This window comes from Pleurodeles waltl, chromosome 6 (assembly GCF_031143425.1).
Source record: "Pleurodeles waltl isolate 20211129_DDA chromosome 6, aPleWal1.hap1.20221129, whole genome shotgun sequence".
In the NCBI taxonomy this organism is placed as follows: domain Eukaryota; kingdom Metazoa; phylum Chordata; class Amphibia; order Caudata; family Salamandridae; genus Pleurodeles; species Pleurodeles waltl.
The window spans coordinates 830,719,383-830,735,605 of record NC_090445.1 but is presented as its reverse complement, the minus strand read 5'-3'; the positions used below and the strand labels follow the sequence as shown (position 1 = coordinate 830,735,605).

The 16,223-nt window shown below is 41.5% G+C and overlaps 1 protein-coding gene across 1 annotated transcript in view; it reads right to left on the bottom strand.

The window, feature by feature from the left end:
• ACTR1A (actin related protein 1A) overlaps positions 1–16,223 on the bottom strand; it is a 217,157-nt gene that overhangs the window by 92,612 nt on the left and 108,322 nt on the right. Inside the window, exon 7 of the mRNA XM_069239514.1 lies at positions 11,916–12,008. Coding sequence (XP_069095615.1) covers positions 11,916–12,008 — 93 coding nt within the window. The remainder of the gene's footprint in view (positions 1–11,915; positions 12,009–16,223) is intronic.

The window sequence follows — 16,223 nt, the reverse complement described above, 5'->3', positions numbered from 1 at the left end:
AAGGGTATAAAAGAAGGAAATCTAATGACATGGCCTCCTTGTTCACCTGATCTGAACCCCATTGAGAACCTGTGGTCCATCATCAAATGTGGGATTTACAAGGAGGGAAAACAGTACACCTCTCTGAACAGTGTCTGGGAGGCTGTGGTTGCTGCTGCACGCAATGTTGATGGTGAACAGATCAAAACACTGACAGAATCCATGGATGGCAGGCTTTTGAGTGTCCTTGCAAAGAAAGGTGGCTATACTGGTCACTGATTTGTTTTTGTTTTGTTTTTGAATGTTAGAAATGTATATTTGTGAATGTTGAGATGTTATATTGGTTTCACTGGTAATAATAAATAATTGAAATGGGTATATATTTTTTTTTGTTAAGTTGCCTAATAATTATGCACAGTAATAGTCACCTGCACACACAGATATATCCCTAACATAGCTAAAACTAAAAACAAACTACAAACTACTTCCAAAAATATTCAGCTTTGATATTAATGAGTTTTTTGGGTTCATTGAGAACATGGTTGTTGTTCAATAATAAAATTAATCCTCAGAAATACTACTTGCCTAATAATTCTGCACTCCCTGTATATAAAACATACAGAAACAAGCATTCATCCAACAAATACACAAACAATGAAATATTTTATTTATTTCACAAACAAATTTAAATAAATCTCAAAACTTTAATTTGATTGGGAAGGTTGGAGCCTTTCTAACTTTAATTGAGGTCACTCATAGTCCATTTTATATTGCATCCAATGCATTTGCACTGCTCTCCCACATTAGTCTGAGGATACTAACTTAATTTTTAGACTCCAATTTACAATTCTGTACAATTTAAGAAGGTATTAACATTTACAATTGTGCATCTAAGCTTTTTTATTCATGTACATTTGATTAATATGTTGATTTTAATCAATTTTCTAAGCAGTTGTGGACCCCCAGGGGTACCCCCACTGCAATAACCCATTAAACTAAACCAAAAATGATCTCTCAGTAAGAGCTCAAAATTAAATACTTAACTAAAAGCTATGTAAAACACACTCACAAATAAAGAAGCATAGACTATTATATAAGATGCAAAACGGAGACCAAACGACATATGAAAACTGTAAAGATGCCCAAAGCCAAAACTCTAGTTATAGGCAAGACCATGAGAACTGTTTTGTTTAATTTTTAGTTGAGCTTAGATAGCCAGTTGAAAGGCAATTAGAACAGAGGAAATATGGTTTTATGTTATTTTATTTTTTTATTAGAGGCGAAAGCAGAAGAGGAGTAGAAACACCTATATATACATGAAAGATATTTCATGCTCAGAAAATGGGTTTGGAATGGTGTTTTGTGTCGTTATAACTTAGGTGAAGGAACTGTTTGTTCCCTCCTGTGGTGTCCTCTTGACATACTTCTTGTATAAACATATAATGCACACTGGGTCTTTAAAATATTAGTCTTCATATAATGAGATTGCTAAACCTTAGTGAATTTAATCATCTACATTTCAGTGCTCATACACTATTATCATGTTTTAATTTTTTATTTAAAGGTGATTAAATGATTATTCTTTTTTCTAACGTATTCTAAATTATAACATTTTACATAATTGACAACATATTTTTCCCCTTTTCTCTTTCCTTTGTGTTTTTCTAGTTATCATTTTTTTAAATGGTAATGTTTTGTAGAACCACATATTTACTTACTGCCTAAACTGAAGTAGCCACTTTTTATGTAATAGTTTCTCTCTTCTCTTAGAACAAGATTGTGATAATTATTTGAATCATCTTTTCCCACGTTTTACCTATTATTGAAGTTGACAGGTTTTATGTCTTATACCACTGTTAATAACGCTTTTTAAACTGTGAAAATTGCATAAAAGACAATTTGAAATATAAATTAATATATTTAAACATAGGAATAACATGGATTTTACTCAAGGAGGAAATTAATTACTTAACTGTAACTTCAGTTCTCTAGCACTGGTATCCATCACATATTCACAGGCTTGAATAATTCTCTGTTTTCAGGCTGGAAGTCCCTAGTAACTTTAAATAGAAGTAAAATGTGTTAAAATAGCCATAATCCTCAACAACAGTGTTTGATTAGTAGCAAATCCACCTCATTTGAAACAACCCAAACTTCAGCAAATGAGGTGGAAATGCTGTGCTCTCCTACTCCTCTGAGAGGCTCAGATTTCAAGGCACAAATGTGAAGGGTACTCAGGATACAAGTGAACTTTTAACTGTGGAGGAGGGAGGGTTGTATGTCACTATATTAAAGATATTAAAGCTGAAGAACCGAAGATGCAGGTCAGTAACAGAATTGTTTTCCAGCATTTGATCTTTCATACATTCACATGCTTTATTCAGTATAGCAAGTGGTATATAACATTTGAATAAAGCGGGAAGCAGGCTTATCTACTAAAAAGATTGTGCAGACCTGCTTGTCCCACTGCATAGTTGGTTGATGCATTTGCATTTAGGCAGCAATGCTTGGTAAAGGTATTTCTGCTTTTCCACAAACATTCTGTTAAGACATTTCAGCACAGAGTGCTGCTGTTGTGGCCATACTTCTGGAGAGAAAGGCTTACTTACTCTGGAGCAGAAGCTTAGCTTTAGTGTGTCAGAAAGTGATACAGCCAACATGTGAGGCCTTGCTATGACACCCTCTTCCTGGACATCAGAGTGAGATAAATAATTGATCTGAAGCACACAAGTCCTTAGTTTTGTCCATGTGGAACCTGATGCAACCATGGACCCCCAGCGAGTGTAAGGATCTAAATTCAGCAGTAGATAGATTAGAGAAGAAATACCCCATGATAACTGGTTCATTCAAGTGAGGACTTTTGGCATAAATCTTGGCTTGGTCTGCAGAATCCCCTTCTTTGTGGTGAAGCAAATTAGTTCAGTTTTCCATGAAAGAAGCTTCAGTTGCACTCTGTGAATGGGTCTGAAAGGAGGCAGCATGAACTGGCTGTTCTACTCCCATAGAACAGGAGGATGCCTTACCTGAAAAGCCCTTTCATTAGCTTATTTATAATCCTCTATGAATATAAACTGTGGTCAAGTGCACCTGACCTACACATACTTGACATAACAACTGGCTATGTTAAGCAAATATTTTAACACTTGATTGTATCGTACAGGGAGTGGGTTATGGTCCTTTTTTTGCACCACATGCAGTATCTCTTCCATTTAGATTTGTCAATCTTAGTTATGGATAGCACTTGTACCAGTGTTAAAATGTTCCTGCAGTCTGGAGGTGTATCCGGATAACTGTAATCTAAGAGGTCATTAACTATGCTGTCAGGTTCAGTGACTGGGGACTGTGGTGGAAAATCCAGTTGTTGTGCCCGGGAAAGAACCTGGAGTGGTTCTTCAAGCTGCCATATGGATACACTGACGGCATCATGACGTAGCTGTACTTAATCTTGCATACCCATGCTGGGATAATCAGGATCACAAACTGCGATCTGCTCTGCCTGCCTTGGCATTCAGGGAATGCGGGGAAATGCTATAAAGGCATATGTGAAGACATTTAACCATATCCTCGAAAAGACACTGCCCTTGGACCATGGCTGACAAAATTCGTTGATGTAATATGGGCATTTTTTGTTTGTCAGGGTGGCCAACAGGTCTATTGTTAGCAGGCTCTACTTTTTGAAACGTATATTCTACTTGGTCCTCATGGAGTTCCAACTCGTGCTAATTAGAGAGGGTGTGACTGAAAGTAGCTGCCTGGTCATTACGGCATTATACAAGATGTTCCCCTGTGATGACTCGTCTGATAGTAAATGGGACCTTGTTCCTCCTTATTTTGCAAAGTATAAATTGATGTTGCGTTTTCTGCCCTGACCAAAACAGCTTGCTTTGCTAACCTAAAAAAAAGTTGTTGAAGACCTGACTCAATGGCACACAATCTCAGGATATTTATGTGAAGTTGCTTCTCCACCATTGACCCTAGGCCTCTTGTGGACAGCTCATGCATATGGGCCCACAATCTTTCACTGACGCAGCCCCCTTCAGTGATAATTCTATTTGTGGTATTATTTTAACAGAAGACCAGCTCTGAAGTTTGGAGAGAGCCTTCACCGAAGCAGAGTTTGTTTCAGTGTTCGAGTGACCTGCACAGCATCATTCCATGAATTAGTCTACAGAAGGGAACCTGGATGATGCAAGACGACCTGAGACCTAATAAAGATTTGTATATCCTGATGGGCATTGAATTATTGAAGGAAATGACTTTGCTGTGGCCTGAGACTTTGTTTCTCTTTACTCAGAAGGGCAAGCTTTTCCCAGTTGAGTACCCACGATTGCCCTAGGAACAGCAATCTTGTCACACGATGGAAGGAAGATTTCTCAGCATTCAGTCAGTCCCAGTTCCTAAAATAGGCTTTTGTAGGCGGCTACTTAGGCATCTATCTTTGATGGCGCTTTGACAAGCCAGTATGGATATGCTTGGAGAATTTCACCGGCACCAAGCTCCTTGTAAAAATCAGGGTGCAGATTTTAGCCTAAACGGTTATGCCCTGAATTGGTAGTGCTGAACAAGAACAGAGATTCACGAGTACTGTCTGTGTTTTGGATGTTTTGGGATGTGAACATATGCATTCTGGAGATCCAGAGAGTTGAGGTACTCCCCTTCCCGAAGCACCAGGACTACCACCATCCGGAAGGGTTTTGTCTTCAGGAGCATGTTCATCTTCCAAAGACCCAGGCCTTGTCTCCACAGAAATTACTGTTTATTGTACAGTCGGAATCTAAAGAAGATACCTTGGTTCATTGATTTAGCTTCCCCCAAAGTTGCTGTCCTTTTTTGCTGTGGCAAATGTGTGACTGGTTCTTGTATATACTTCAGAATGTCACCACACTGCACTATTTGAAGCCAAGCTCTCTTCTAATTACCAGGGAAGCATGGCTAGGGTGCTTCCATTTTTCTTGCAAGTGTTCTAAAGTACCTTTGGGCTGGTCCCTGTTTGAAAAGTAGCCTAGAAGGGACGTTTGATCTTCCTTGGCCTTCATATTAGAAGAAACCTCCTTTATGGTTTTCGAATATCCTTAAGTCATGAAAGGAAAAAGAGGAAGGATATCTGTGTCGGAACGCTTCTAGAGAGTGTGCTGTGTCTATGTCAGTCCTGATAATCAGCAGGGTGTCCAAGTTTCCCAACGTTTGGCAATCAAAAGGCATGACTGAAATCTTTGTCTGGGCCTCTGGACAGAAGGAAGTTGGTGAAAGCTATTCTTGCCTGCATAGGATCGCTGCTCTTGCGAGCCGACAGAAGCCAGCATTTGAAACATTCATTCTGCCGTTTATAGTGGTGGCCTATGCATTTGCACATTCTTTAACAATGGCCTTCACTTCTCATTAGTCCAACGGGATGAAGTAACTAGGGACAAGGTGTTGATGCATGTCTGGTGAGCACATTGTCTGAGAACAGCCAGGACATTCATTGCTTTGATGGAGGCTGCAGCCATAAAGCGGACCCTGCACCCCAAGTCAGCATTGTGTTGAGCTTGGAATGGCCAATAAAGCATGTTTGCGCAGATTCTGGCACCTTTCTCCAAAAGGGGCATGTCTGAAATTGAGTTATTGGTTGACTGTGGTGTGAACCGTAGTCAAGCAGCAACTACCTTCCTAGTCACTCTAAATTAACCTTTGCTTGCCCTCTGGTAGCCGGGCACAGAGCAGTCAGGCTTAACTTAGAGGCAGTGTGTAAAGCCCGTCTGCAACACTTCAAACAGTAAAATAGTGAAATCATCACACAAAAAGATACCACACCAGAAAATGACCAAAATGACAAAAATCCAATAAGCAGAACCTGAGATATTGCTTCTAAAGGTTTTAGGTAAATATAGAGCTAAGAAGTGTAAAGTGCAAAAAGTTACCTGGTCGCATTCGACTGGGGCAAAGTCAAAAGTTCAGGCCGACAGCGATGAAGCACTGGCTGACTACAGGGAGCCAGTTAGGCCCGCTGAACAAAAGTACCTTAATCTGAGGTTGCAGAGTGTTGCGTGGATTCGAGTCAAAGATGCTTTGCACAGCAGAGGCAATGAGTAGGTTCTGATCAGTGATGAAGCTGCGATGCAAGCTTCGTTATCAAGGCTGCTGTCGACCGGGATGAGAGGAGCCTGCGTCGGGAAAAGCATTGCACTGTGGTGGTTCCAAAGGCTTGGAAGGTGTTGGGTCCTATCGACCCAGCAGCAGCAATGATGCGTTGACCTGCTCGAAGAAAAGCCACTCAGCTGAGGCGATGTGTCAGTTCAGCTTGGAGATGCGTCATTCAGCAGACGATACATCGGTTCTGCTGGAGCAAACTCCCAAAGTCCACCTCCAAGGGTCCAGGACTGGGGTGCCACTAGTTGGCAGGGCAGACTTGCAGATGACTGAGTCCAGGTGTAGAAGCAAGGTGATTGGAAGTCTTATGCTCCTGAGACTTCAAATTAGGAGGCCAGTCAGCTTGACCTTGGAGTCACTTTGGGTTCAAGTGATGCAGATCGAGTTCTTCTCACCCAGTCAGGGGAACAGCAGGCAGCAGGGCAGCACAGCAATGCAGGAGACTAGTAAAAGTAGCAGTCCAGCAGTCCTTCAGCATCACAGTAGTTCTTCTCCCTGGCAGAGCAGAGTAGTCGCAGGTCCAGAAGTGTACTGAAGTGGTGGTGTCAGAGATCCAATACGTATATCTATTTGGGCCTTTAAGTGGGGAGACTTCAAAGACAGGCCGTTGAAGTGCACAGGGGTCCTGCCCTTCCTGCCGTGGCTTCAGACTCACTGCATGGGGGTGTGCAGCCATTTGTGTGGGGACAGGACACAGCCTATTCAGGTGTGAGTGAGGCTGGGCCCAGCTCCTAACTCCCATCCTCCCAGGATGGCCCATCACGTCACACCTAAGCTCCTATTGTGTGTGGTTGTGTAGGAGGAACACTCAAAGCCCAGCTGTCACCCACCCCAGAGAAGTGGTCAGAGACTGGTAGGAGGCACTAAATGGCTAAAGTAAGAAAATGCCAACTTTCTGAAAGTGGCATTTTCAGAATTGCAATTTAAAATACAACTTTATTATAAGTTGGGATTCTAAATTGTGATTCCAGAGCCAGTGAACTCAAAATGCTTCTCTCTCCCAGATTGTGTAGTACACTTATAAGACGTAATTAGGCAGTCCCAAAATTATCCTATGGGACGGATAGGCCTTGAGGCAGTGAAAAACGACTCTGGGAGTTTTTCACTCCCAGGACATGTATAACTTAAAGCAACACGTTCTGCCTTTTAAATATATTGCACTATGTCCTTTGAGCTGTCCAGGGCCTACCTTAGGGGTGACATTTGTATAAAACGGGAAGGTTTGAGCCTGCCAAAAGGGTTATTTTGCCAGATCGACTTGGCTGTATAAAACTGCACACACCTAAGTGGGTGGCACAATCAGTGCTGCAGGCCCACCAGTAACAATTAATTTACAGGCTCTGGGTACGTGTAGTACCACTTTACTAGGGACCTATAAGTTAATTAAATAAGCCAATTGGAGATAAACCAATGTTACCTTATCTTATGGAGAGAGCTCACACACAATTTAGCACTGGTTAGCAGTGGTAAAGTGGACAGAGTCCTAAAGCCAGCAAAAACGAGGTAAACAAATTGGAGGAATTAGGCAAAAAGTTAAGGGGGAGACCATCCTAAGGCTCCCAGCTCGAACAGGGCATAACAACTTAACTGTGGCTGGTGTATGCCTCAGCTTGACACCTTGTGACCAGGCATAATCTAGAACCAGGATGATTTCGTAGTTTTGAAAGTCATACTGGAAATAATGATGTTCTACAGAAGTCATGGAAGTCAAACTGTAGAAAGGTGTCAAAATAGTCAAAATCATCTGCAGGTGAATCAGGCCATGTTGGTAATTTAAGACCATCTCTATAGGGAACGTAGTCCTCCCATGTTTCATTATGCACATTATCATTAGTATTTGCTCAAAATGTTTGCCCTCGTCTTTCCCATCTATTTTCTGGTCTAAGTCAAACGTATCATGTTCCCCCATAGTTCCAGGTGTCAGTGGGAGAAAAGGCAGCGAAGGGGATAGAAATCTCCGAAAGAAGAGGTGGCAGTAGGGGCTGCCAAAGAGGAAGTGCTATCAGTAGAGATTGCGGTTGCTGTGAACAAAACTCTGGAATGTATCCAGCCTCTGTTGGAACGTCATCATGAATGCACAGACACCAGTATCATTGGCGGGTCCCGACAGGGACAAAGGCTGGTGAAAGCAGAAAGAGTGGCCTTCCCCTTTGAAGGTCTGAGGTTAATATTCATACTCCTCTCGGTACTCCTCCTCATAAGGCTCCTCTTCAAATTCAGGTACCTAATGTACAAAGTGAGCATGTCTACAGGCAGTGACTGATGCTTGCTCATCAGCCTCAGTTCCTGAATCCAGTATCTGCATCAAAGGGTATGCATAACTCTTCAGTAGCTACTGAGGGAAACATAAAGACTGCAATGTAATTCTTGTATGAGACAGGGTTGTTTATGTTGTTGATGAGGTGATTACCATTGACAGGGGGCCGTGGTCACCACAAATGAGGTCCTCATCGTCAATGTCAGTGCTGTCATTAATGGATACACTGTTGTTGTCAACTGTGTTGTTGCCTGTGTCATCGTTAACAAGGGTCTTATTGTAGATGGTGGCTTTGTACTTGTCGATGGGGCTGAGATATCAGTCATCAGTTTGGTTGTTATCGACGGTGGACCTGCACCCGCTGAAGGCTTAGATAACAAGTCTGATTAGATGTCAGAATAGCTGGATTTTTGCTCAAGTTTTTTTGCAAAGGATGTCTCTCACCCTTTAACGCATTTTGTGAGGAAGGCATAGTGTGTGGTTTGAAGGATGTGCTATGGACACTTTGGAACTAAATTCCAGCCAAGGAATCGACACATGCTTCCTTTTCTGCATCTGCACTACTTTCGTAGAAGTGCTTTGTAGGCCAGTTGTATCTGAATCATTCCCAGAGAAGCAGGCATCCTCTACCAAAAGAATACACCAGAGCCGCCAGAGGAGCAACATACACTTTACCAAGAGTTGGACTGGGAGTTGATCCTTGAAGGACGCTACACAGAAAGCTAAAAGCCTCCGTCTTGAAGCCCATGCAGCTGACCGTTTGTAATCTATCCATAAAGAAAGAGGATAATAGATGGAGGGCCATGCCTCTAACTCCAATGTTCTGCAGCCATTGAATCATTTGTGCGGTCAGACCGTACTGAATGGTGCAGACAAATCAAGCATTAGTAGAATGGCTGCACCCCCTTAATCGACATGGCGGCAGATACTATCAGTTACCACCCCAAGGGTGGTTTCTGTGCTGTGGCCAGACCTAAAGCCATTTTGCGAGGGATCCAAAGAGCCATGTGCCTCAATGATTCTTTCTCAACACACAATAAATCAAGGGTATGAGAAGAAACCCGCAGTAAAGCAGCATGTTCCATTTGAAGGACAACATGTCCGCCAATGCTCCTTGCATAGGATACTTGATGGCAGAGAATATTCTTGAGTGTGACAAAGATGCCTATCTGAGGAATCCTCACAACTGGAAGATGTCCTGACCTGCTTGTGGATGGAGAGCCCGCTTATGGTTGGCAAGATGACACCTGCTGAGACTGTCTACTTAGATGCTAAGCATCCCGGTCAACTGATTTGCTACCACACACATCTGATAGTTCTGAGCCCAGCACCAAAGTCGTAACACCTCTTTACAGAGAAGCGGTTTGTTGATGCACCACATCCTGGTGGTATTGTCTGTCAAGATCTGGACTGACGGATCACAAAGGGAAGGGCGAAAGGCCTTTAGAGCCAGACGTATTATCCACAGTTCCAACAGATTGATGTGAACCATCTGTTCTTCTGGAAACCAATGTTCTCTCATCTCCAGCTGCTTCAGAAGAGCGCCCCATCCTAGAGTGGAAGGATCCGAAATCACTGTTATCACCAGAGTGAGAGGATAAAATGGCTTTCCTTGCGAAAGGTTGATGTTGACACACCATTCAAGGTGGATTCCACAGAGCTCAGTCAATCACAACTCACAAATTCCTGGTTCCTCCTACCATGCACACCAGTTCAAGATGTATGAGCCCCATCCATGTGATCTAGAGTAGGATTTCTTCACATAACACTGGGTAAACCTTTTGTACCAGGGTGACATGTAGGCCATATGCCCTTAAGCAGGCAGTAGTAAAAAAAAGAAAGCCTGTCCTGCCTTTATCAATTAACACTCTGACAGCCTTCTTACTCTGTCAAGTTGTCAGAAGTGACATTCACTAGAGAGGGCACACATGGTCACCATTCCAGACCACAGTGCCTGGCTATAGGTCAAGCGCATAGCTAAAGTAGTGACCAGCATAACTGTATGATAGTTAATGTGCTCTCTAGCCCAAACAATGTAAAAAAACAATTCCAGGGGTCAATCTTTGGTAACTCAGTCCCAACAATCGGCAACATATGTTGCCAGTGAGCAAGACATTCCCAGCAAGCCTGTCACAGCCATCAGATAACACTCTCTATTAATGTCTCACAATAAGACTCCTAGCCCAACTGCCAGAATCCATCAGCTGACTGGAGAATTCAATGTGGAACACTCAAAGGGCCCGATGAACTAATCTTGTAGCAAACACTCTCATATTCATAACATCTGAAGGTTTCCAACAGCAAAATAGGCGTCTCTAATGTACACAATTAATTTTGGGAGTCTGTAAACTTTTACAGACTCCTAAAATGGGTTACCGAATGGTTACCATTTGACAATTTAGAAGAGCTGTGTTGTGGGAGTTCCTTCCAAATTGTGAATCAATACCATATTATTAATCGTTTGTGACCATGATTGCAGTCGATGTCTTGAAGACAGTTTACTATATTTAAAATCAATCACATTGCTGGCCCTTTCAGGACATCTTCCCTGTGAATTTTACCAGAGTGAGTCGCAATTTACAACCTACCTAATGAAAATTAATTAAGCTGGTCGGACTGTGATGCACTCAGATAGCTTGTTTTGTGAACTGATCTATTTGTACATAGGAAAGTTTGCAAATTAAGTTTCTGGTCGCAAAAAGAATGGTCACAAATTGCAACAGCATTTAATGATTAGAAATGTGGCACATCTGGCCTTAAGTCTTGCACCTAATGCCAAAATAGAACCATAATGTTGTGCGCAGAAGAGACAATGAACCTGGTTGACAACCCTAGAATACCTGTTACTTACTCCATAGATGGTGCAAATGCACATACTAATCCTTGCATACTTTGAAGAACCACCTAACCTCTGATATTTTGTGTATGGAAAGACACCTTACTGAACAGGTAATCAGGAATTATTGCAAAGATATGTAATGTATTATGTACTGAAACCTTCAAAGTGAATTCAAGAATTCTACTTTTTATAACACTGAATTGGAATTCCATTTCTGTGCATCATTCAAGTCCTACCTGGAGTAAGCCTTGACTGTTCGTCCATACTAGTCCTTCATAGTCAAAACCTGACGAGGGGATTCTTGCAGTATCTGGACCCCGAGGTTCCAAGGAAAATGGACATTATTTGGTACCAGGACTGCCTAATTGCTACAGAGTTTCCCATGCACTTGCAAGTGAGCTGAATCGTGGTCTTATGAAGACCTGGCTGTGATAGGCACTGAAGCATAGGGAGTGCCAACTAATGTTTCAATTTGTTCAGTGTGCCTGTAAGAATAAACCACATACAATAATACAACTACGATTCAGACTGCATAAATATACTGTACACATGGTGATGTCTAGTAGCGGCCCATGCACTTCTGGCATGTCAAGAGCTTTCAGTAATTTTTTCCTCAACATTGTGGCAGCAGTTCCAAAGAAAGGAGGATTTGCAAAAAAACGTATCAAACCAAAACAATATGCCACCAGCAGGACTATTAGAATTACAAACCTCAATGGTACTTCCATCTGGTAAGTAGTATTGCGCCTTCTCAGTCTCCAATGTCTCATCTTTTTGTGGGTTTATTGACAAGTAACAGGCACGCTTAAAAAAAACAAAAACAAAAAATGTTGTTTAGTAAGCAAGAATATCTTGATAGACTAGCAAATTGTCTATCTAACATATAAAAAAAAACAGATCATCACTAATAGACAACAATTGCTATGACAACGTTTGCCATCAGACAAAGTATAGGTTCTAGGACCTGTTATCCTGGCCCTATGGTGTTAATAATATAAATAATGTTTGACATCCTTGGGACCCAGGAATTACTTGTTCAGAAAAGAAAAAGGTGAATGAAGACACACAAATACATAGCTATATGAGAAGCAAGGTATCCACGGCAGAAAATAAAGACAGACACAAGGTGGAACTTCCAAACATCCCACAAATCTTCTACCAAAAGCATGTAACTACCAAACATGGGACCCAAATGGATAAATGTACTTTTATGATTACAATGGTGCTCATCATCTGCACACTGTTAGTTGTATGTACACTGCTGTCTTGCGGCTTGTAAAGACACGGTTTTGCAGACATACTTTAAGGGGAGAGGCCAACGCAGGGACAAAGAAAGAAGCACACTCACTGAGTTCTGCCAGTTGGTCTCTGGCTGCAACCCACAAGGCTGTTGGAAGTGGGCTGACAAAAGAATCTATAAAAGCAGAAAAGCCCCATGAGCAGGGTAGACAGCAGCAGGGGTTGACAGGAGGAATTATGCCTGAACTAACACTGATTTTGTATTGGAGTTTAGGGAGAACTTTGGCCACTACAGAGATAGCTATCATGTGAGCTGGGGCTTTGGGAGAGAAGACCCAAGTGGATGGAGTCACCAGAACAGGAAAGATAGGAACCCAACTGAAATGATCAGTGCAGTAAACATGAGTTAGGAGACAGGTGGATCTGCAGCCACAAAGCACAATTGTATCTCTGGGTGAGGATCAGCACTGTCAACTGAGGGGCTAAGCCAAGCCCATATGCTAGCGGACGCTATAGGGGACACGTATCTATAGATCTGTTGGGACTACCCTTGAGACAGAGAGAGGCAAAATAAGCAGAAGCTACTGCCGCAAAAGTGAATAACACTCAATTGATGGAACTGAAGTAGCCTGCTCTTCCAACCATGGGGGTTGGTTAGTGAGAGGCTGGGGGCCTGCAAGACTAGAAGTTGCTGAATAGGCTGCCCCAATATATAGATGCCCTGCTCAATGTCTGTGCCTCTGACTACTTAACAGAGTCCCCCGCCTTCAGACTGCAAATGCAAGCGCATAGAGTATGGTTCACTCAGGATACAACCTACAAACAACAACACAGACAGTCAATTACAACAAAAACTGGATTGCACTTTAAGCATGTCGACCTTTCTGGGTTGCATAGTTGCTCTAAATCATAGCATGATGCAGTTATCTTTTTTTTAGACAAACCCACCAACCATGGCTACAAGCACTGAGAAAGTACTTAAGGCAGTGCAAAGTAAAGACATGCTCCACACTCTGAATACTGATCACACGCACACACAGTTGTGTGGAACCCTCAGACGCACTTGCCAAAATTGGTATGACATTTTTGACCTCCGTCAAAGAAAAAAGATACACAAACTCTCTTGATAGAATTCACGAAAGGCATCAGTTTGCTATATCAGGACTTGATGAAGAACTGGATCATTTAGTTCAGAATACGGAACAGACTGGATCAGTTAGACAATAATCTGACAGAACAATCGCATGAAAGGGATGAGCAAGATGTTAGAATAAAAACCTCAGGACACCACCACCAAACAATACTGAACAAACTTGACAATATCAAAAATGGCTGGACGTGAAACAATAAATGCCTCTGGTAAAGAGGCGGCCAATAATGACCTGGAAGCTTAAGTACAAGCTTGCTTCTCCCAGCTTTTTCTTTAACTACCTAAAGTTAAAGCTATTCAGGAGGATTGCACATACAGAGTGTATTCAACATTCCAGCAAAAGAAGAATTTGACATCAGATGTGTTGACATGCATTCATTACTTTCAAGAGAAAGAGAAGGTTCTTCTTGAGGCCCACAAACAGAAACAGCTGCTTTCAGGGGCAATGCAATCAAATTTTTACAATATCTCCTCGTATATGCTGGCAAAATGCAAACAACAAAGAAATTACCAAACATTTGCAAAAATAAAATATTGCATACTGACAGAGCTATACCTATCACTTGCACTTTGTTATTAATGGGAAACACCACATACTAAGAGAGGTGCAGGTGGCAAACAAGGCACTGAGCCCTTGGTAACCTCATCTATGCCACTTTAGGCCGAACCAGCTTCCCCAGGGGATATATGAGGTGAATGGTGAAATCAAAGAACACAAAGAAAGTTGATGACTCCACTGCCAACAAGAGAGATAAGGTTGACCTCTTTCTTCAAAGAAGTACTGATGGATTATGAACGCTGCCTTGAGATAAACTGTTATAATCTGCTCATTTGAATTATTTGAAATTGCCCGACAATCCAAGACTTAATTAGTTATGAATTCAAATCATGAAGTGGGGACTAATTTCAACACCATGGAACTAGCAGCTAACTTTGTTTGAGATACATACAGACTTCGATGCTTATATGGTTAATTGCTAGCTCAATGAAAACTGAACCATTTGTTTTAGTATAAAATGGTTAACTTCGTTGAATACTGTTCTTGTTTTTAATATGTAATTTTTCAAATGCGTTATTTTCCCAGTTACAAGCCCACTTTGCACACAGAATTGGGGAAATCTAATTGCAGGATAGGCAATTTGGCGCTTACAGATAGGGATTTAGGCGTGAATATGTGCATACGCTTTATGGGAATGTTGATGCTATACTGTCTACAAATGGGAGTAATGAAAAAACTCACACGGAGTTGATTAATGGCCACATTGTCAATAGCTTCTTTGGTTGAATACACAGTGATACTTCAATGACTCCGGCACAAAGAAGTGGATAAAGCCTTTTTACAAGAGACCCATTTTCTCACTAAAGACATTCCACAGATAGGATCCCATTGTTTCCTATCACAATTTCATGTGAATATCAAAAAAGAAACACCAATGTCCCTTTAAATGGGTTTAGACCTTACTTTAGAAATTAGGTTTGTAGATAAGAAGGCGAGATCAGCAGGAATCAGTAGTGGGTCAAATTACTAAAACACTGATCTGAACACATACTGGGAATCAGGACAGCGAGAAATTTTATAAAAACATCTTTCTCGAGATATCTCAATTTACAAGTGGTGTATGAGAAGTGAGCATATGATTTTAATACTGTCTTGCATCCTGCTAACAATAGGCCCCTAATAAGACAATCTACTCCTGGAACCCCACCACCCCGTATTCACGGTATTGAATATTTAAATTGCTTAGACTTTTGGAGACATCAACATGAAGGGGAAAGGGACTTCACATTTTCTCCAATGTACAAAAATCTTACTCAGGGCTACATTTGTTTCTGGTCTCTCTGGATCTGACACTCAGAATTTTGGATTTCATTTTTGGGATGAAGGCATTATCCGACCATGCTTCTATTTAGCTAAAGACAAACTCCCTTCCTTTACAGAAGTTTCATTTGCTCCCTCAGCTGGTTAATGAAATAGACCCGTGAGGCCCCACACTATGAGAAAGCATCAGGGAAGTGATAGAACAATACTTTTTGGAAAATAACTGAGCGCCTGATTTAGATTTTGGCAGACAGGTTACACCATCACAAAAGTGATGGATATCCCGTCCGATGAAACATAAATTCCATTATTTACCATTAAATTTATATTTCGGCGGATGAGATATCCGTCACGGTTGTGAAGGAGTACTTCGTCCCCTGAAATCTAAATCAGAGTCCGAGACTACACTACAGGAGACAGCAAAGTCAGTGATTTATGGGAACTGATATCACATAAAACTACTTTTGCACATCAAGTCAGACACAAAAAAAAAAAAACAGATCAAGAGACGCAGCTTCTTCAAGCAGAATCACGTTCGAAATAGGAGGGCTATAGGTGCACATTTAGAGAGCTCTGGAGAATCAGAGGTGAATTAGAGCAGCTTATCATGGATGAAATCGCAAGAAAGCTTTTGTATACCAAACAAACGTATTATGAAAACGTGGACAAAGCAGACAGAATTCTGGCATATAAACAGAGCCACATTAAATCATGGAATTAAATAAAAGATGGATGCAAAAACACAACCATCCCATTCATTCTTGAGGCATTTTCTACCTTTTATCATTCCCTCTTCCGGCATCAAATAGAT